Source organism: Bombyx mandarina, chromosome 19 (assembly GCF_030267445.1).
Source record: "Bombyx mandarina strain Sakado chromosome 19, ASM3026744v2".
NCBI lineage: Eukaryota > Metazoa > Arthropoda > Insecta > Lepidoptera > Bombycidae > Bombyx > Bombyx mandarina.
In genome coordinates this window covers 931,993-952,748 of record NC_143225.1, presented here as the reverse complement: position 1 = coordinate 952,748, position 20,756 = coordinate 931,993, and the positions used below count along the sequence as shown (strand labels likewise).

The 20,756-nt window shown below is 40.5% G+C and overlaps 2 protein-coding genes across 2 annotated transcripts; both read left to right on the top strand.

The window, feature by feature from the left end:
* The first annotated feature begins 8,858 nt into the window (after nt 1-8,858).
* LOC114249485 (uncharacterized) lies at nt 8,859-12,092 on the top strand. The gene is made up of 3 exons (XM_028183085.2): nt 8,859-8,973; nt 9,553-9,829; nt 11,353-12,092. The coding sequence occupies exons 1-3, from the start codon at nt 8,965-8,967 to the stop codon at nt 12,027-12,029; spliced, it is 963 nt and encodes a 320-aa protein (XP_028038886.2). The 5' UTR covers nt 8,859-8,964; the 3' UTR covers nt 12,030-12,092.
* A 3,417-nt stretch (nt 12,093-15,509) lies between these two features.
* Nucleotides 15,510-20,622, top strand: CPR16 (cuticular protein RR-1 motif 16). The gene is made up of 4 exons (XM_089735269.1): nt 15,510-15,560; nt 17,042-17,252; nt 17,614-17,862; nt 20,426-20,622. Exons 1-4 carry the CDS (start codon nt 15,552-15,554, stop codon nt 20,560-20,562), a joined length of 606 nt encoding a protein of 201 aa, XP_089591395.1. The 5' UTR covers nt 15,510-15,551; the 3' UTR covers nt 20,563-20,622.
* Nucleotides 20,623-20,756: the final 134 nt, after the last annotated feature.

Here is a 20,756-nt window from a genome sequence, read left to right as displayed (position 1 = left end):
ACCACTAGTAATTACGCAAATTATAATTTTGCGGGTTTGATTTTTATTACACGATGTTATATCCTTCACCAGATGGCCGTTGGGGCCAGAAAGTTCTTAAGTGGCGACCGCGTACCGGAAGACGTAGCGTGCGTAGGCCTCCCACAAGATGGGCCGACGATCTATTAAGGTTCGCGGGGATCCGCTGGATGCAGGCAGCGCAGGACCAGTCTTTGTGGCGAGGCTTGGGGGAGGCCTATGTCCAGCAGTGGACGTCTATGGGCTGATAAGATATCCTTCACCGTGGAAGTCAATCGTGAACATTTGTTGAGTACGTATTTTATTAGAAAAGTTAGTAGCCGCCTGAGAATGGAACACCGGTGCATCGCTGAACACGTATGCACTGGACGTCTTATCATTTAGGCCACGACGACTTCAAATTATCGCGAAGATAATCATATCAAAAGAAACATTCATGGAATGACGGCTCCGTAGTCGCTTAACATCACTTGGGCTGCAGACTCATTTTGACCAAAAAACCACAGAAGACTCACAAAATGAGCTTAAGTTTAACACACTTAACACTTTTTTTAAATTCAAAACAATTTTAGCCACATTAATTTTAATCGGAATTCATTGTCCGATAATAGACAAATGACCAGACACCATTAGCAGTTGAACCAACATCTATTCATAATGGAAACTAGAGAAAAACTTGTACAAGAAATTCAATAAATACAACAAGTTTATTTTAATCTGGCTGAATAGATTTTTTACTGTTGTAACTGGGCAGACGTAGTAATGACCCATCTGGTATTTGGGCGTTACAAAAGCTCACAAACATCACCCGATACCACCCACATTGCGACTTCAAGCATAGTATTTCCTATCTTAAGATAAGATAGGAAGTAGAAACTCATGGAGATAACAAGGGTACTACCAAACAATAACGCTCTATTATTATTATTATTTTTATTGCTTAGATGTGTGGACGAGCTCACAGCCCACCTGGTGTTAAGTGGTTACTGGAGCCCATAGACAACTACGACGTAAATACGCCACCCAACTTGAGATATAAGCTCTAAGGGCTCAAGTATAGTTATAACGGCTGCCCCACCCTTCAAACCGAAACACATTACTGTTTCACGGCAAAAGTAGTCAGGGTCTATCCGTGCGGACTCATAAGAGGTCCTACCACCAGTAATTATGCAAATTATAATTTTGCGAGTTTGATTTTTACTACACGACCTGTCCATCAACGTGAATAGAAAAACTTTATATCTCTGAAATTTAGCTCTTTGGATTGTATTATTAACCCACCTACATAATTTCCTTCTTTCTAGTCGGATACTCTTGGCAGAGTAGTCATGGGTGTCGATGGAAATGGGTTGCGTCTCGTCGTCACCACTCGCTTCCATTGGAGGCGGCTGTTAGCATTGAGAGCATATCGTACCGCGGTGGCTTTCATAGTGCTGGTGATGAGGTCAATCCAGTCAATCAATCATATTACGTACTCAAAATTCCCTCCCTACTACTGTTATCAAGGTAGACGTCAACTCAATCATACAATACATTTTTCTCTAATAAGACTTCGCGTATCTGTCTGTACTACATCAATTTTTAGACATTTAGACAAACACCCATTTAAAATGAAGCTTCCGTACACATCATGAATTGAACGTTAAGTTTTTTGTTTGTTGGGCAGACGATAGTTCATGGTTCATCTAGAGTTTAGCTGTCACCGAAGCTCAGTTTAAAAGTCACGTATGCTGCCACTGAAAGGTTTTTGTTATATACTTTATTAACTGCACCGTAATTTAAAATAAAGCGTTTGGCAGCGTTAAGTATTAAATTTTTAATGGAAAGGGGTATATGGGATTTGACGATCTGCAGATATTGGCAACAGACCGCAGGCCTAAGGTGTTTTAGGGCCCTACCGCACTAACGACTCCCCTGCACTCTTACACCCGATGAGAAGGAAGTTTCCCGCGGTCCAACCAGACTCGCGGTGCCACCCGAGAACGCCCGACTGACGGGTCGTCGAGGTGATAGTCAACGACTAACGCGCTGGCCTCCGCGTTACGACGGCCCTACCGGGATGCCCGGCCGAAGCCGCTGGTGTTCCGGGATACCCCGCTAGGTCAGAACCAGCCTGTGCCGGGTCGCGATACACCGCTGACCGGGAAGTATTAATGTCTAACTTAATAAGGTCTTAATCATATACGACATGATGGTTTACTTATCTGGTACTTTTATTCTAACTTCACCAGAAGCTTAGGCGAGCTCACTGGGCTCAGCCTGGTGACGTTACTAATACCTACTAGCCCTGGCTAGGGCAGTGCTCCTCTAAGTCTACCATTGGATCGGAATTGCGACCCACTTAGAAAATCCGACGAGACACTCAGTGGGCTATATCTGTAGGTTGATTTTCACAACGAACCGTTCATCGCATTTGATGGGCTCGACGAGAATGGTGCCCTATGCTCGGAATGCCCAAAAGCACTGGTAGCAGCATTTTACTGGTAGCTTGGTCCACATGATCGTGTATGTTTCTCGGTACTAGCTTCGTTTTGCGATTACATAAACGGTCCACAAACGTCGATTTCTGGACATAGGCCTTCCTTCAAAGCCAAAGTTCACCATAAAGACCGATTTGCGCTGCCTACATCAAGCGGGTTCGTGCGACCTTCATTAGATCTTCGGTTCACCTCACAGGAGGCCGAGGTTCAACCCAAGCTCTTAGGATGCGCGGTTAACACTTGTGATTTTTTTGCCACAGTGACCATCCTTTTTACAACGTACCCTGTAGACTCTTTCTGCAACGTCGCATGTCTATGCTATGCTAGACTATGTAGTTCACCATGATTGTCCTCATTCATAATTCTATTTCGCAGAAATCTCCAAGCACAGCCATCTCCATTGCTCTTTGATTGACTTTCAGCCCTCAGCTAAGGCTCATTGTGAGCAACCACGTCTAACTCGCTTGACGTTACCGGCACCACACCCTGACCAAAGACTTTCATAAATATTGAGGTACTGCGCAGTTTTCCCGCTAAAATTATATATATTTTATTAAATAAATATTTACTAACAATCACGCCACGTTAACTGGTCCCGTGATAAGTTCGTAAAGAACTTGTGTTACAGGTACCAGATAACGGATATAAATGTAAGATTTTTATTATACACATACATATATTTAATATACATCCATAACCCTGGAAAAGACATTCATATTTATCATACAAATATCTTCCCTTGGCGGGATTCGAACCCGCGACCCCCTTGTGTAGTGACCATGTCACTTACCACTACACCAGACGGCCGTTAATTATTATACTGTCGGTGGAACGCTTTATGATTCAAGTACAAATTCCGGCCTATTTCATGATGACTATGGTCTTCAGCAACTAGCCGGTGGTCAAATTGGTTATGAGCTAGTCTATTAATAATATAATTATCAATATATATTCAAATAATTTACTGATGGTAGGACCTCTTGTTAGTCCGCTAGGGGAAGGTACCACCACCCTGCCGAAGCGAAGAAGCGAAGCGAGGGCGGGTCGCTAGTTGCTTATAATTTACATAGATTTTAGAATGTAGTATATGGGATTCCACATCTTTTGTTAGTTACATAAAACTAGGTTAGAAGACGTCATGTGAACGGCAGCCGATTTAAAGTGATGCCTTTCGAAAGACGATCCCAGAATGGTCTGGTCGTGACGCGATAAGTTTAATCTCAAGAATTTCGCATTACGAGTACATTTGATTTTGACGATGAATAAGAACATTGAGATTAATTAATTCAAGCTCGGACTATTATATACATATTATATATTTTTTCTATTGCTTAGATGGGTGGACGAGCTCACAGCCCACCTGGTGTTAAGTGGTTACTGGAGCCCATAGACATCTACAACGTAAATGCGCCACCCATCTTGAGATATAAGTTCTAAGGTCTCAAGTAGGTATAGTTACAACGGTTGTCCTTCAAGCCGAAACGCATTACTGCTTCACGGCAGAAATAAGCAGGGTGGTGGTCCTACCACCAGTAATTACGCAAATTATAATTTTAGGTGGTGACCATAACATACAACAGAAGGTATTTAACAGATATCTGAATCGCGCTAACGAAGTTTTTAACATATGTTTGCATTTATAGAAGTTTATCCAGAAACAAGAATAGATGGAGAAATATCGTGCGTGCGAAGGTGATTCAAAAGGGTGGTCATGACCCTCAGCAATGAAGAAAACGACGCAAGGAGAAGGATAGAAGTTTCTGACGACATAATATTTCGAATCGTTGGTCTAATGAGAATCCATCCCGCTCAATGAAAGATGCTTCTTTTACACATAAAAGAACGTTGGTGTCATATGACTTCAAGCTCGGGGATTTTACTTTTGATTTCGCCAGTCATCCATACAACCAAGTAAACCATACATTCTAATTTAATTTATAATCAATCTAAGTGTGAGAAAAACTGTTTTCCCATCATTGTGACGCAGAATTAATCGTAGCAACGTTATCAGTGAATTTATCAAATACATCTAAAATTGTATGAAGTAAGAGACATTGTCTTTATAATGTTAACAGATTTAAATCATTCTCTTGATTCAGTTGTGTTTTAATCAAGAGACTGCAGGTTCCACTATAAGGACACAGAGATCCTGCATTACGCGAGTTGCAACTAAGTGAGCAGTAACTAAAAGACACTTTAAAGTTGACATCAAGAAGATTTTTACGAAACTCACTTAGGACTTTTACGATGAGTGAACAAACGTCCCGTTTGGTGCAAAGCGACCAAGGGTGAAGTCGAAGAATCATTTGTATATTTCTGCTATCACACCCTTGAAGCCGAGAAAGACCAAACTGCCTTACGAGAGAAATAGGCAGAATGGGGATGCCTACCCATGCAGGCTTGTAGTATGCTCTACTACCATTACCAAATATTAAACAAACCATATCCGTGAAATCCTCCTTCAGGTATATCCTCCTACAACCAAACCCATAGACATCATCAATGTGGGACGTTGATATTTTTTTATGGACACTAAACTTCAAACCAGACCATTTAGCTGCTTCACTACAGGCATGAAAAGAATAGTGACACCTAGCCGTATATACTTGCAATACAGCACAACGCGACTAAAAAATCAGCACCGGTCACCATCCTCGTCGAGCCCGTCGCTTGCAATAAGTCCTTCATTGGTTGTTACTTATTATCACGCGCAGCGGAATCAATGCAGCATCGATCGTGTTTGAGTGGTAGCAGCGTGGCAGGAAAAGATCTGGTCGCCCTATCGACACTTGGCGACGCCTCGTGGAGAGCAAGATGAGAGTGCTGGCTTGACCCAGAGTGATGTTAAAGACCATACGTAAAACAGGGTAAAGTGGAAACATCTTGTGAGGGCCATAAGCATCAGCAGGGTACCCTTAGACTACAACAATAGACGAGTATTCTATGAGAATCTCATATAAGCAAAATATTTTAATACCAAATGCGTATTCAAAATTGTAATACAATATCTAACATAATATTAATTACTATATCGTCTTACGGATTGCAATAAAGAACCAATAACTATCAAGTCGACTATGTTACGTACCGAAAAAAATATCTTATTCGTATTTATACAAAGACGTTTTTCCTGTAAACGATGTAACAGTATGAGACAGACAGTTCTAAATTAATAGTATTTGAAAAAAAAACAATATGATATAAGACAAAGGAATTACTTAACATTAATTTTGATGGTAACTTATCAAGTGATAGTTCACAAGCAATGTTGACTCTCGATCGTGTTTGAAACTACCCAAACGGACCACAAACTCACGGCTCACTCTTTGAAACCGGAACCATCACAAATGCCCACTATCATAATGTAGGATTGAACTTCCTTCTTTCTCCAACCTCCTTCAAACGAGGCTTGTGGAGAGTATTAAGCGGTAGGCAGCGACTTGGCTCTGTCCCTGGCATTGCGTCCATGAGCGACGGTAACCACTTACAATCAGGTGGGCCGTATACTCGTCTGCTTGCTAGGGCAATAATAAAACAAAAAACGGACTTTCAACTACATTAACCCATCAGCTGTTCCATCATAAAAACCTGAACACATGACTCCTTTTTTTAACGCTGGGGAATCCGTTTACGGATACCCGGTCGAGGGGGTAACAGACCGGGCTATGTCGCACTCTGGCGCCTCCAGAGAAGAAGAGGGAGAAGCGGAAGACCAAGGTCCTCCTCTTCAACCAATTCCTGTCGGGAGACTACGAACGCATAACTCCTGCGAGACTGAAAGACGCAAGACAGCGACACCAACCCATATCGAGTCTACTCAAGATAAGGCCTAATGCTAGGAGCTTGGTTACATCACGTTTATTTTATAAGCCTTATAAATGCGATAATGAAATATTATATAGACGTTTATAACTTAATTGGTAGCGCACAGAAACCCGCATCGATAATAACATTGCAAAATTTCAAATCTCTTTGTCAGCTCAAAATCTGCAAAGCTTCTTCTTCAACCTGTGCCCACCCAATGCTGAGTGTAGGTATCTTCAAGTGCACTCTATTCTTTTTAGTCTCTTGCCTTTCGTACCCAATCCTTATCAGCGATTTTGATCCACCTCATTAATTATCTGTCCACGTAGCGATGTCCAATACAAGGTCTCCACTACAGTACTTTTAGGCCACACCAATTGTGCGACGGCATATGTGGTCGCGTGGTCTATCAAGCGTTGACCATTAACAGGAACGAGAAGTCTCATGAATTTCAGCTATTGCCCACCAGCTAAAGTCATAACATAAAAGAGGATTATTTTTCTATCCAATTATTCCTTCTACGAGACACGAGGTCCAGTTTTGTATGACTGCCACCTCAAGCTTCAAAATTAAAACTGTGATTACGTAAATACCACTGTCCACCTCGAGACACTAGGTCCAGTATTGTATGACTGCTACCTCAGGTTTCAAAACTATAATTACTTCGCGGCAGAACTATGAAAACAAATTCGACTGCTCTACCACAAAACGTAAATAACTGAGATGATATGAAGTCTTCAGTGAGGTTTTCATAAACCCAAATATATCCGTATTTTTTAATCAAAATTATGTTGAATTAAAAAGTCTCTCATACATACAGAAACCCTTAAAAACATTTTGCTCCATTTTTTTTCGCTTAAAATACTTGACATTGCTCATGCGATCTATGAACCTGAATGAGTATAAGAAGTCACGCTGCACAAGACTAGATTTATCCTTGGGTTTCCGTTTACACTTCGATCCTCACGAGCTCAGGGCCCTCCTGGTCGTAAGAGCTTTCAAAACATATACCTTCGAAAACCTTGCATCAACAATGCTCCCAAACGCACAGTCTCAATACGTAATCAAGATCAATTAGCAGCAAATATGTACGTGTATAGATCTCAATGAACAATTGCGAAACGGTGATTTAGATCACGTTTCTTACTTTCATTGAACCTCACGGATCCTCGGTTGGTTCTCGGCAAGGTCGTAAACAATACAGTGGCATCATCCGCAACCCTCGACTAGGAAATTGCAATTTTAATCGCCATATTCTTTGGTTGCCGTTAGAAGACTGGTCTTTTTAAGCCTGGGTCGGTCTTAAAGCAATGATTTCAAACAAATAACAACTTTATGGAAAATTTGAGAATAGCTAAACGTTACATTTCACTAGTGATTGAACTTATCGGGGGCCTGCATGAGTGAGTACCACTTACCTCACTGTTTCTGCTGCAAAGCATTAATGTATTCCGGCTACCAGGGAGGGACAACCGTTCGCCAACTCTAAGATAGGTTAAGTCTAATATAGGTTAACGGCAGGCACTCCCATTGTGCAGACTCCGCTAACTCAATCGCGTTCTGTTGTCTGTGAACTCAAATGCAAAATATGTAGAAAATCTTCAAAGAAAACATGATTTCATCATCATCAGCCCACAGTCGACCACTGCTCGACATAGGCCTCTCCCAATACATACCACTGAGCCTGGTCTTCGGCTCTCCTGATGATGTACTGATACAGAAAAAATCAGTACCGTTACGCGGTGGTACTACCATTTCTACAGGGCATTCGCGCGTCTGCCTTGAAGAGAAAATCCTCCTATCTGAAATTGGGTAATGGAAAGCACGTCGCAGTGTCTACGGACTTTCATGACCATTTAATCAATTGACAATGTGATACATCAACAAATCAAACTTCGTAGAAAGATATGTTTTCATGGCTAAAATGCCCGGCATTCTCCAGTGACACACACACATAGTCATACTATGCCGGGACTGAAATCCTGAAGGCTAATAATGTTTTTGATAGATAATTTGATTGACGAAAGAAAAACACGACGTAATAAAAACCTAGTAATTAACCTTAAACTATAAAACCTAAAACCCTTAGTAATTCGCGGTAGGACATTTTGTGAGTTCAAGCAAATAGATCCAATCCATTCTGCCGCGCGTTCTAGTTTGAACCGTTCTTGTACAATGGAATTGAAACTTTAACGATTAACAGCTAACAACTAGTTCGATTTTCAAGAGTGCCCCTCGTAAACCAAAATATCCACTATTGTATTTCTGCTTTATAAAGAAACACAATGCAAATTAGGACATCGTCATGACCCGCGGCTTGGCAACGACATTACCATTAGTTGGGCACCCATCTATTGCAAAAAAAAGACCATAATTATGGAAAATTTATGTATACTCCTAGTAGTTCGATTAAACTATAGTCAGATGGCGGTCATGTTTAAAGTGTTCCGTCTACCAGCTTAAGTTGTGCTACAGCAAGGTCATAGGCAACCGAAAAAATCTTCTTAATTACGCCGAGCTCGTTTATCTTCGAAGTGACGTAATCCATTCGAAACTCAGGAGTTGACGGAAGGGTATATATATATTGGAGCAGTTCGTCTCCACAATCACAGTAGTGAACGAGCCATTCAAGTGTTAGTGTGCAAGGAGATCGCAATTCATAATGAAACTGGTAAAATTGATGCTATTTTCGTGGATCGCGATAATGATTTTTGGCTCGGGCAAAAACCTTTTGTGTGAAAAAGTAGAGTTTATTGCAGTTCTTTGTATGATAAAACTATTCAAATCTTGATATAAAACGTTCGTTAATGCTACCCAAAACAAAATCCGGATAGTTACAACTGCCGCACCTCTAACTGCCGTAAAACTATAGTGCTTAAAAGATACAAAATAATCAATTATTTTATTTTGTTTATCCTCAAGCAGTTAAAAAATAGAGAAAAAACTGAATTATTTTATTAAAAATAATGTATTTTACACCAATCGAATCTATTTTGTATTACTGAAACAAGTTATGGAATACAATTTCATGGGATAATAGAAAACATCCTGTGTACACATTATTTTAGTTGTAAATATCATAAAAAATAATTGGCTAGATAAAATCTTGGCCTACGCGGTGCTATGTAGTGTGTGGAGGTCGTACTGGAAAGCATTATTGCAAGATGGCATAAATGGGCAGTGCTATAGACATGGTATTTTACTGGGAATGTTTGAAAATAATTTGAGACAATATAAACACAATTTACAGTTCATCGTAGCCGCTCTCATCGTTGTCTGCGCAGCTGGTCGCCTGGAGCACCTGGAACGCTCTTATCTTCCACCAGACAACAGCATCGGTGGTTCCAGCTTTGGAAGTCATGGTGCTCAAGGAGGATTCGGATCTAACGGCTTCGGAACTGGGAATGGTAGAGCTGGTTCTCATGCTTCCCAGCCGGGTTCCTTCCCTGGTGCTACTTCGAATCAGTACCTTCCACCCAACCAGGGCTCTTCTCTAGGATCTGGACGCTTCGGTTCTTCCCTACAAGGTATTAATATTTTATTTAGTTCGATTTTATTTTTGTACACATGTTATTTATTAACATTTGTCGTATACAATGGTGATTTGCTTGGTGGTGCAATAGTGAGCACCCCTGACTATTGCGTCAAGGGTCATGAGTTGGATTTCCACATCGGGCAAACATCATGTGATGAACAGATTTATTTGCTCTTTGTCTGGGTGTTTATTATCTATATACGTATATATTAAAAAAAACGTTTATAGGTACATTTGTACATAATGATATGTCAGTTTCTGGTATCCATAAAACATGGAAACCTAATTTGGAATCGGATGATCTTGCTTGATTTGTTCGCATGCAAGCAAGTACACGATTTACGATTTTTCCGAGAAAAGTTTTTTTTTTATTGGTTAGATAGGTGGACGAGCTCAGAGCTCACCTGGTGTTAAGTGGTTACTGGAGACCATAGACATCTACAACGTAAATGCGCCACCCACCTTGAGATATAAGTTCTAAGATCTCAGTATAGTTACAACGGCTGCCCTACCCTTCAGACCGAAACGCTTCACGGCAGAAATAGGCAGGGCGGTGGTATCCACCAGCGCGGACTCACAAGAGGTCCTACCACCAGTAAGTGGTGTGTGTCAAATTTTTCCAGTGCAATGCCGAAAATGTATACGAGACCAAAACATGTAACTGGATACCGAATGCCGGACTCCGTTGTAAAGATTCGCTGACCACTATGACGAGTTCGTCAATCGCCCTAATATAACTCGATTAGTTGAAGAATCGATTTTACAACATCGAACGATTTTGTATAGTGAAGTGTTTGGAGACTATTTGTGAAGCGAACAGTTAATTAAACCACTCAACTGAACGTTAGTGTAGACCTGATTTTAATATCACAAACGTGATCGAAACGTATCTTCGACTTAGATGAGATTGTAAATGTCCTGAGGACTGATTTCATTAATCAAAACTGGCAAGGTTTATAGAATGATTTTAGGATTTTGCGATAATCCGTGAGTTTAGTCTATCCATGTTCAGAGGGCTGCCAAAAACTAAAACCCTGACCCTAAAATAGATCCCAAATTTATTTATTTCTTTATTCCTTGGATGGGTGGACGAGCTCACAGCCCACCTGGTGTTAAGTGGTTACTGGAGCCCATAGACATCTATAACGTAAATGCGCCACCCACCTTGAGATATAAGTTCTAAGGTCTCAGTATAGTAACAACGGCTACCCCACCCTTCAAACCGAAACGCATTACTGCTTCACGGCAGAAATAGGCGGGGTGGTGGTACCTATCTGTGTGGACTTCTCCTACCACCAGTAAGAAAATGGTTTTTTTATTGCCTTTGTAGGCAGACGAGCATACGCGCCACCCATAAGTGGTAATGGACTATCGCTCATGGACATCAGCAATGCCAGGCTGCAAGCCAACTTGCTGCCTATCTACGCGTCACTGTTGCAACCCTTTCCACTGCATACCCTTACCCTTAACAGTAATCTTTATGTACAATGATCCCCTATATATTATTTTTCACAGGATTTGGCTCCCACACTCCGTCGTCTCAATACGGATCTCCTCAGAACCAGTACTCGCCTCCAAGCACACAATACGGTACTCCTGGCGGTCAATTCGGATCTTCTGGCCGATACTCTGGTGCAAGCCACGGTTCAGGCAGTCACTCAGGTTTCGGAGCATCTGGCGGTCTTTTTGGAGCTTCTGCAAACCAATACGCTAGTCACGGTTCTCCTAGTAGCCAATCCGGTTTTGGAACATCTGGCGGACACTCCGGATTTGGGGCATCTGGTGGGCACTCCGGATTCGGGGCATCTGGTGGGCACTCTGGATTCGGAGCCTCTGGAAGTCACTCTGGTTTTGGATCATCTGGCACTCAGTCTGGATTTGGATCTGGCAACCAGTATGGTGGTCATGGTGCTTCTGGAACCTCTAGCAGTCACTCTGGTTTTGGAGCATCTGGAAACCAATACGCAAGTGCTGGTCATGGTTCCTCTGGTAACCAGTTAGCTTTTGGACGTACTTCCGGTACCACCTTTGGAAGCCCAAGCCGCCAGTACGGTACTCCTCAATTCGGTTCGCTCGGCTCTTCAAGATACCAGAGTGGCGCCGCCAGTCGTCAGTACTTGACACCTAAAATCACCAGCTCTCAGAACATCCCCCAACAAGCCTTTGATGAACAAACTGGCTATCAATACTGATTTGGTACCACAAACTTTATAACTGTGTTCAAATTATGTATTCTAATTAAAAATTATATATGAGATTGTGTTTTATTACCCATTAAGACCAGGGCAAAGACTAAACCCATGTCAGAAAAAAAATACAAAATGAGTATTTGTATTAATGGTGGCAGGACCTCTTGTGAGTCCGCGCGGGTAGGTACCACCACCCTGCCGTAAAGCAGTAATGTGTTTCAGTTTGAAGGGCGGGGCAGCCATGGGCTCTAGTAACCACTTAGCACACCAGGTGGGCTGTGAGTTCGTCCACCCATCTAAGCGATAAAAAAAAAAAAATGCATGACAATAAGGCAAACAGCCTTTTACAATTGCTCTTAACCACGAGTTCATATTTAGCGCCTCATAATATCTTGTAACAGCTTAATGTTTTGTCCTAACCACATCACATTGACTGTGGTCCACGCTATTGTTTTCCCCATTTTTTACAACTTCGTGGGTGGTGTTCTTACGTGTAGCTTCTGTTTGCTTACGTTTAAGGACAAGATAGGCTACCATAGCCATATTAGAGCGCATGAGAACCGCGGACATTAAGCTTTTAAGTTATTAAACAGAAAATTTTGGTCGCCGTGGCCGAAACCGGCTAGGCACCATGATGATGATGATGATTGTTTTCACCCCGTTGAGGTCTTTACAGAGCGTCGTGATCTACTGCCAATGGTGCAATTTTTCACAGTTCGATTTTCAATCTTGTGCATTATGCAGTGATTTTTATCACGCCTACCACCTCGAAATAATCAAAGGTTCCACTTGTTTTGTATCAACTTAGTTCTTTTTTTTTTTTTTTATTGCCCTTGTAGGCAGACAAGCATACGGCCCACCTGATGGTGAGTGGTTACCGTCGCCCATGGACTTCAGCAATGCCAGGGGCAGAGCCAAGCCGCTGCCTACCGCTTAATACTCTCCACAAGCCTCGTTTGAAGAAGGACATGTCATAGCGCTCGGGAAACACCGTGGAGGGGAGCTCATTCCATAGCCGGATGGTACGTGGCAAAAAAGATCTCTGGAAACGCACTGTGGATGACCGCAGTGGCTCCAGGTAGTATGGATGAACTCTACTCCGGTGGCGGGCGGTGCGATGGTAAAAACGAGATGCCGGTATCATCTCGAACAATTCCTGAGAGCACTCCCCATGGAACATACGGTACAGAATACAGAGGGAACCGAAGTCCCTCCGCAGACCCAGAGGCTCCAAACGATTCCAATGATTTTTGCTTGCCATTCGTAACAAAGACAGGACGACGGTTTCATCATTGCTTATTACGTCTCAGGAATGTCAAAGATACTGCCAAGAAGCTGCATAATGTTAAGCAGCTGTTCCAGACAGCAGAGATTAAGTTGATCACTGTACGCTAATTAAGTATCCCGTTTAGATTAAACTAGGTTTTGCCCGCGACTTCGGCTGCGTAGAATAGTTACTTTGGGATAACGCTAAACTTTACCCGCGACTTTATTTACGTAGAAGTTGTAAATATTCTTGAATAATAGAATGTTAAGAAGCTATTTAAGGTAACAATATCACGCTTTTACACCGACTTCAAAAGAGGAGGTTATCAATTCGACCACCATTTTTTATCTATATTTGTTCACCAATTTTTCGAGAATGCTTGAACCGATTCAGGTATTTCTTTTTTCTTTTTTTTTTTGTTCGAGAGGATAGTGGTGGTGGAATGGTCCTGTAATCATCAAGATCAGGATCCTGGAGAAATCGACAAAAATCTAAAATTTCAAAGCCTATCTTGAAGTGATTTGGGTGTTCTAGTTATTCTGTGCCGCCGCGCACCGGCCGGCCGGCGCCTTGTACATCAATATTACGCGCTTGATCATTATTTTGCTACGATGTTATTTTAAAACTGCAATATCTTCTAAAATGCTCATTGAAATCAAATGATGTAAAGAGAAAATTTCCATTTGGATAAGGATTAATATCATCTTTGTAAAAACACTCCATAATATGACTCCATAGAGCGTCTTGTCGTTCAGGGCCAAGTAGAAGGCACCAGACCGCGTGGAAAGGTGCCCATGTGATGGACCGACCAGATCAAGTCGCAGTTGGCGGCTGTTTGCATGAGTGTACCAGGCTCACCACAAACCGGGAAGAGTGGCGATTGCTCGTGAGGCGCATAACATCTGCCCACAACAATGATGCTGGATGACGACCACGACCGCTCTGACAAGAGTGATACGACATACGATACGATGTAAAAACACTTTCACAGATGATGCTTTATTTTAGAACAAATTAGGTTAGCATAAAAAAGGTTAATGTGAACCAATCTTAAAATATAGACATATGCTTTCGTGGACTTTTTTTAGAACTTTTAAATCGGAACAATTTTGTCATACATTTTTGCCCAACTTTAACCGTTTCCGCAGCGCACGCAGCAGAAGAGAGGAAGAGAGAGAGAAGCTCTCAACATATAAAAAAAAAACCCGAATTTGAAACATTATTGTATTGGTCTTAGCGTAATGTTATATAGCCTATAGCCTTCCTCAATAAATGAGCTATCTAAAATTGAAATAATTTTTCAAATCGGTCCAGTAGTTCCTGAGATTAGAGCGTTCAATCAAACCAACAAACACAAACTCTTCAGCTTTATAATATTAGTATAGATTATAAATAAATAAAATAAAATATAATCGACTTCAAATTTGGTATAAGGCAAATATAAAAACAAAAGCCTGTCTGCATCCGAAGAGCACTAACGTCGTAATGATACAAGACCTTGACCGGGGACCTTGGTCGGGTCACTTTCGATTTCATCTCATACGAACACGCATTAATGAAACTCGTTCTTGTTTCACATTGCTGCATCGTGACTTGCATGTGTACACGGCACTAAGAACACGGGGGGGGGGGGGGGGGTCAAACGGTTTTATTTTTATTAGAAATCTTTAATGAAAAATTTACTCCATTTGATAGGTAGGGATATTCACTAACCACGTGATGAGTAGTTACCTAAACTTAAAACAAACAAAAGGAACCAGTCCGATGGGAAACACATCAAGGGAAAAACAAAATTGTTATTTTTATTTAATTCTGAGTATTTTCATATTTATGGGCCAAAGCGGTCCAGCCGCTTTGGAGTTTTAGCGATACTAACGAATAGCAAGTCATTTATATATATATATAGATATTGGAACAATGTCTTAACACGACACGGCATAAGACTTCTAAGATCCATAGAAAACAAATCGTATTTACTCACTTTTAAGTATTATTTTAGGAGCCACGAAAATCAGATACGTTCAAACACATTAACCCCCTTTGGTTTTGCCGTAATCGACTTAAAATCTTCATCCGTACCTAAAGTTATAGAAAGTAAACCTATTTCAATTCGATCAAGGTTCAAGAAACCGATATCATTAATGACAGAACAATTAAATAAAATATATATTTTTAAGTATAAAAATGGACGTTCCTCCCTAAGCCACGCAGTTGTATATTTCAGTGTGAAGAAAGAAGACGTATTAAGAAAAGGAACCATGAAATTGGTAAACCTTAGTGTATTATTTGCGTAACAGTTTTACCGTTAGGCAGCGGCTTGGCTCTGCCCCTGTCATCGCTAAAGTCCTTGGGTGACGGTAACCACTCACCATCAGGTGAGCCTTATGCTTGTCCGCCTACAAGGGCAATAAAAAAAGCTGTTAGGGAATGTTATGAGCATGACTCGATCTTGATGTTATATTTTTGCTGACGGACAGTCCTTTGTTCGAACTTTTATCTAGCCTTACATTACGTGCGATTGAAACTTCCTTTTCATCTCCCATGAACAGCATTTAGTTGTTCATGGACTCCAGTACCCGATTAACATAGTTCGCGAGCTGGCCTCCCAGTCTACGAAAAATCCTAAGTTTATACAAAATTTACTAATGCTTTTATTGTTGAATTCCATCCCGAAGCTGACATCCGCTTTTTAATTTATATAAATACTAGCGACCCGCCCTCTCTTCGCTTCGGAAACATTAAAACACACATGAAAACAAAAAAAAATATTCAAAAAAGTAGCCTATGTTCATCAGGGACAATGTCGGCTTCTAATGGAAAAAGAATTTTTCAAATCGGTCCAGTAGTTTCGGAGCCTATTCGAAACAAACAAACAAACAAATCTTTCCTCTTTATAATATTAGTATAGACAAATTAGCTTTCATCGCTGCTATTTACAATTTAATTATAAAAAAAAAATAAAACAATTAGATTAAAAATAAATGTGGAAAAAAACACAAATCACACCTATTTCCACACTATCTTTTAATGTAAAAAATTCTGTAATTCATATTTATTGTCTACCATACCTGACATCTTTGTACTTCATTTGCTAAATGGACTTAGATGTTTATTAAACTATTTTTGCAATAATGTTGAAGAAAACTCAATCAATTGACTATAAAACAGTTTTAGGTTTTAATAGAATAAATTAGATGCAAAAATTTAATTGAATACTAAAATAGAATGTTCATTGTTTGTGGTATAAATGAAGTGATGGAGTATATTTGGTGGTAGGACCTCTTGTGAGTCCGCGTGGATACATGCCACCACCCTGCCTATTTCTGCCGTGAAGCAGTAATGCGTTTCGGTTAGAAGGGTGGGGCAGCCGTTCTAACTATTCTGAGAGTTGTGAACTTATATCTCAAGGTGGGTAGCGCATTGACGTTGTAGATGTCTATGGGCTCTAGTAACCACTTAACACCATGTGGGCTGTGAGCTCATTCACCCTTACAAACAATAAAAATAAAACTCTTTTGAGAAATAAACGGGCTGTAGACAGATGTAAGCTGCTCACAAGCTGCGAATCTAGAGCAGTTGTGAACTCACATCGCGTTACGTGTGTAATATTTACACATGTAATCGTGATTGTGGAGATACGTGTCTCGAAACTGTGACCTCTTGAATGAGACTTACGTGTTGCTGTTTAGACCACAAATGTCATATGAGATTCCTTGTTGACGCAAAAAAAAATATCCTCCAAAAACAGATAATCATCGTAGCGGTGTTCGCGTTCAGCTCAGCTGCACAGCTTCCATCCAGGAACTACATTCCACCAGGCCAAGGGGGGCAAGAGAGTGCAGGACACCCAGAACACGGGACTGGGATCCACGGGGATACAGGGAATAGAAGACCACAACAAGATGCCGAGAAGAACTCTGCAATTTTGAAACAAGAGCAGGAAATTACTGAGAATGGGGGTGAGTTTTTTACCGGTGGTAGGACCTCTTGTGATTCCACATGGGTAGGTACCACCGCCCCGCCTATTTCTGCCGTGAAGCAGTAATGCGTTTCGGTTTGAAGGGTGGGGCAGCAGTTGTAACTATACTGAGACCTTAGGTTATCGCATTTACGTTGTAAATGTCTATGAGCTCCAATAACCACTTAACGCCAGGTGGGCTGAGAGCTCGTCCACCAATCTAAGCAGAAAAAAAAAAGAAAAAAGTTTGTGATTGAAGACTAACTTATTAAGCTTTACGTAATTTTTTTAATGTCAGTGTTTCTAATAGTGATTTGAACAATCAGCCCCAATTAAATAAGCTAGATTAAAACTAATTGCAGATTACCACTTCGGCTATGAAACCTCAAGCGGCATCCGAGCTGAAGAGTCAGGTTCCACCAGCCAATCCCAGGGTGGCTTCTCATACAAAGGAGATGATGGGAACACATACACTGTGATCTACAGCTCAGGAGAAGGTGGTTTCAGGCCGCAAGGAGAGCACCTTCCTGTTCCACCACCGACTCCGCAAGAGATCTTGTTGGCTTTGCAACAGAACGAAAAAGATGAAGCCGCTGGGATCTTTGATGACGGTAAAGATGCTAGTTCATTGTCGCTTTCATAGATCTTTTAACAGTTACCAGTGACAGCTTTTGCCGGCGACTCCGTCCGCGTGGAATAGTTACTTTGGCATAACGCCAATTTTTACCCTCCACTTCATTTACGTAGAAAGTGAAAATATTTTGAAACATTCTTTGGTATTGCCGTGATGTTATATATCCTATAGCCTTCCTCAATAAATGGGCTATCTAACACTGAAAGAATTTTTCAAATCGGGCCAGTAGTATGAGATTAGCACGTTCAAACAAACAAACTCTTCAGCTTTTTAGTATTAGTATAGATTAGAACATATCGATAGCTCAACATGTAGTAATTGTTACTCAACCCTATGAAGTAATTGTGGGTACGCGGCGCACTGAAGTAATTAAATCGATTTCAATCTTTTAACTAAGGCGCCGGAATATCTAATAAACTACGGGAAAGATAATCTTTAGATACTGAGAGTGAATCTATTTCTAAAAGACCGAAAGAAGATAAAAGAATAAGACATAGCAAACAAAAGAAGGCGAGTTTGGCAATCCGAGCGCCTTAACAGAAATCGACATAATTGCTTCAATGCGCCGCGTAGGACACCGGTGACCTACACGGCAGTCAACGTGTTAAAGGATAAGACAGCCGGTGCATTCGTATCGAGCGATGCGTCGGTACCGATTTTCAAATTTCTGCAAGCAGGTACGTACCACTTTTTGTAATACATGTTCAAGAATGACTTTCGTAGTGACAAAAAGAAAGAAAAGAAATCAACTCAATTCGAAGTCGTCGCGGCCTAGGAGATAAGACGTCCGGTGCATTCGTATCTTGCGATGCACCGGTGTTCGAATCCCGCTGGCGAGTACCAATTTTTCTAGTTAATTAAATACGTAGTGAAATAAGTAAATAATAGGGAGCTGCAAGGTTTACATTGTACAAATGCTAAAAAGTGTATATTCCACTAATCTGACAATTTGAGAATGACGTAAAGAAAGGGGAGGGCTATAAAGCTATAAAAAAAAACGTCATCTGGACATCCTCGAGCGTGGCTCAGTTTTATTTTGAAGAAAATAATTCAAGGATAACGAAAAATATATAATCTGGCGATTTCAACAAGTCGAAATAACAAAAATTCGTCGATAATGAATGCATGCAGCTGCGTAATGCCTATATTCCCCTCTCCACATTTTTTTAAACATGTTTTTTTTAAATTATTTTCTTGCAAATACAAGGATTTTACTTAAAAAACATAAACTTTTTTATTTGCATACTTTTTGCTGAGCTTTTTAATTAATTAAGTTCAATGATTTAATTTTTTTATTCTTTGTCACATTTTGCGAATCCCTGTAGATAATCGTCAGATTATGAGACAGCACGTCTAGGATATAAAATTTAACCATATATATCTGAATCTGACGCGCTTGACTATTTCAAAAAGGCGATTTTTTTTTTCATATTACAATAATGACCGCGAGTTTGCGTCACACCGAAATCGTCAGATTATTGCATGAGAGCTTTATTTAAGGTTCACTTAAGACCCCCTAAGAAAATCTGACGCGCTCGATTTTTTGTTTATTTTTCATTTTTAACCCTTACCTAAGACCACCCCCATCATGCAAACGATCAGATTAACATACATACATTATTAAAAATACGTAGGACATTTATGCTATCGATATCTGACGCGCTCGAGTATGTCCGAGCATGTAACAGTTTTTTTTATAAATTTTAAAATGTATAGCCGCTTCCCCCACCGATAAAAAGGTATAGATTGTACGAAATTTTTTTCTTATTATCATCTAAGCTTTGCAACCTAACAGGTGTCTATGACGCTTGAGTAAATCCCCATTTAGTATCGTGGGCTCCCCTACTAAAACGTGAATAAACTAATTCAATCTAATGGTCCTAGCGAGTACAGCTTAGTTCTACTCATTGACTTCGGTCATTTCTTAACTTATTAATCCTACCTGTGCTGATGCCTTAAGAGGCTATTTCAGCTTCTCCTTGACGTGTAGGTGAGCTCACGGTGCTCAAACCGGGAATGTTGCTAACACTGGTTCTAACAAGAGGAGTGCTTCCACCTAGCGTTCCGTGAAGCAACCCACTGAGAAGATCCGGCGAGAAACTTAGTGGGCTATCATTTCTTAACGCTGGTGCTTCGTGCCAATCAAATTAACTCTTTAAATATAAAAAATGTGTGCAATTCACACGTGGTAGAAGTGAAACCTTCCAAAATTAAAATACAATTATCCTAAACGTCTTAAGTATATGTAAAATTTTGTCATTAGTAAATAATTGTAAGGTAGCGCCCTCTGTGAATTGATATTTTAATTTCACGTATAATCCTAAATTAACAAGAGCTTTCATACACACGTTAGTATTAAAAAATCTCACAGATGGCGCTGTATTAAATAGTATGTATATTTCTGTCTCATTCTTTGCTGGCTTCATCCTACACATTTTTGTATGTGTCTCTTACCTGTCGTTTTTTTCCGTTGCATCCGGTTTGAAATCACAACGATTCTAAAGAAGTTTTCACTTCAAAAGTATACATAATTTCTTCAGGTCAATATCATCCTGAAGCGAATAGTGAAAGCAAAGGTACACCTGGGCAGTCTGGAGGCTTCGTTCCATCACCAGGGCAATCCGGTTCTGATAGTCATCAAAACGGCTTCAACTCGAATACCGGATATCATTACTAAGCTTAATTAAATAAATTTTAAACTAATCATTTTTGTGAATTGTCCCTTCATGACAAACACGTTAATGGTATGAATGGTTTGGTATATTAAAGTAAGTAAATAAATCATATTATTATATCATTTTTTTTTTGTTTTCTTATACTCCACTAGCGGCCCATTCCGGCTCCACTCGGGTCTTTAACAAAAATTTCAAC

Coding starts and splice junctions, on each gene's coding strand:
- LOC114249485 (XM_028183085.2), top strand. Junction 9,830..11,352: donor CTTCGGTTCTTCCCTACAAG/GTATTAATATTT, acceptor TATTTTTCACAG/GATTTGGCTCCCACACTCCG.
- CPR16 (XM_089735269.1), top strand. Junction 17,253..17,613: donor GGAAATTACTGAGAATGGGG/GTGAGTTTTTTA, acceptor AACTAATTGCAG/ATTACCACTTCGGCTATGAA. Junction 17,863..20,425: donor CGCTGGGATCTTTGATGACG/GTAAAGATGCTA, acceptor TAATTTCTTCAG/GTCAATATCATCCTGAAGCG.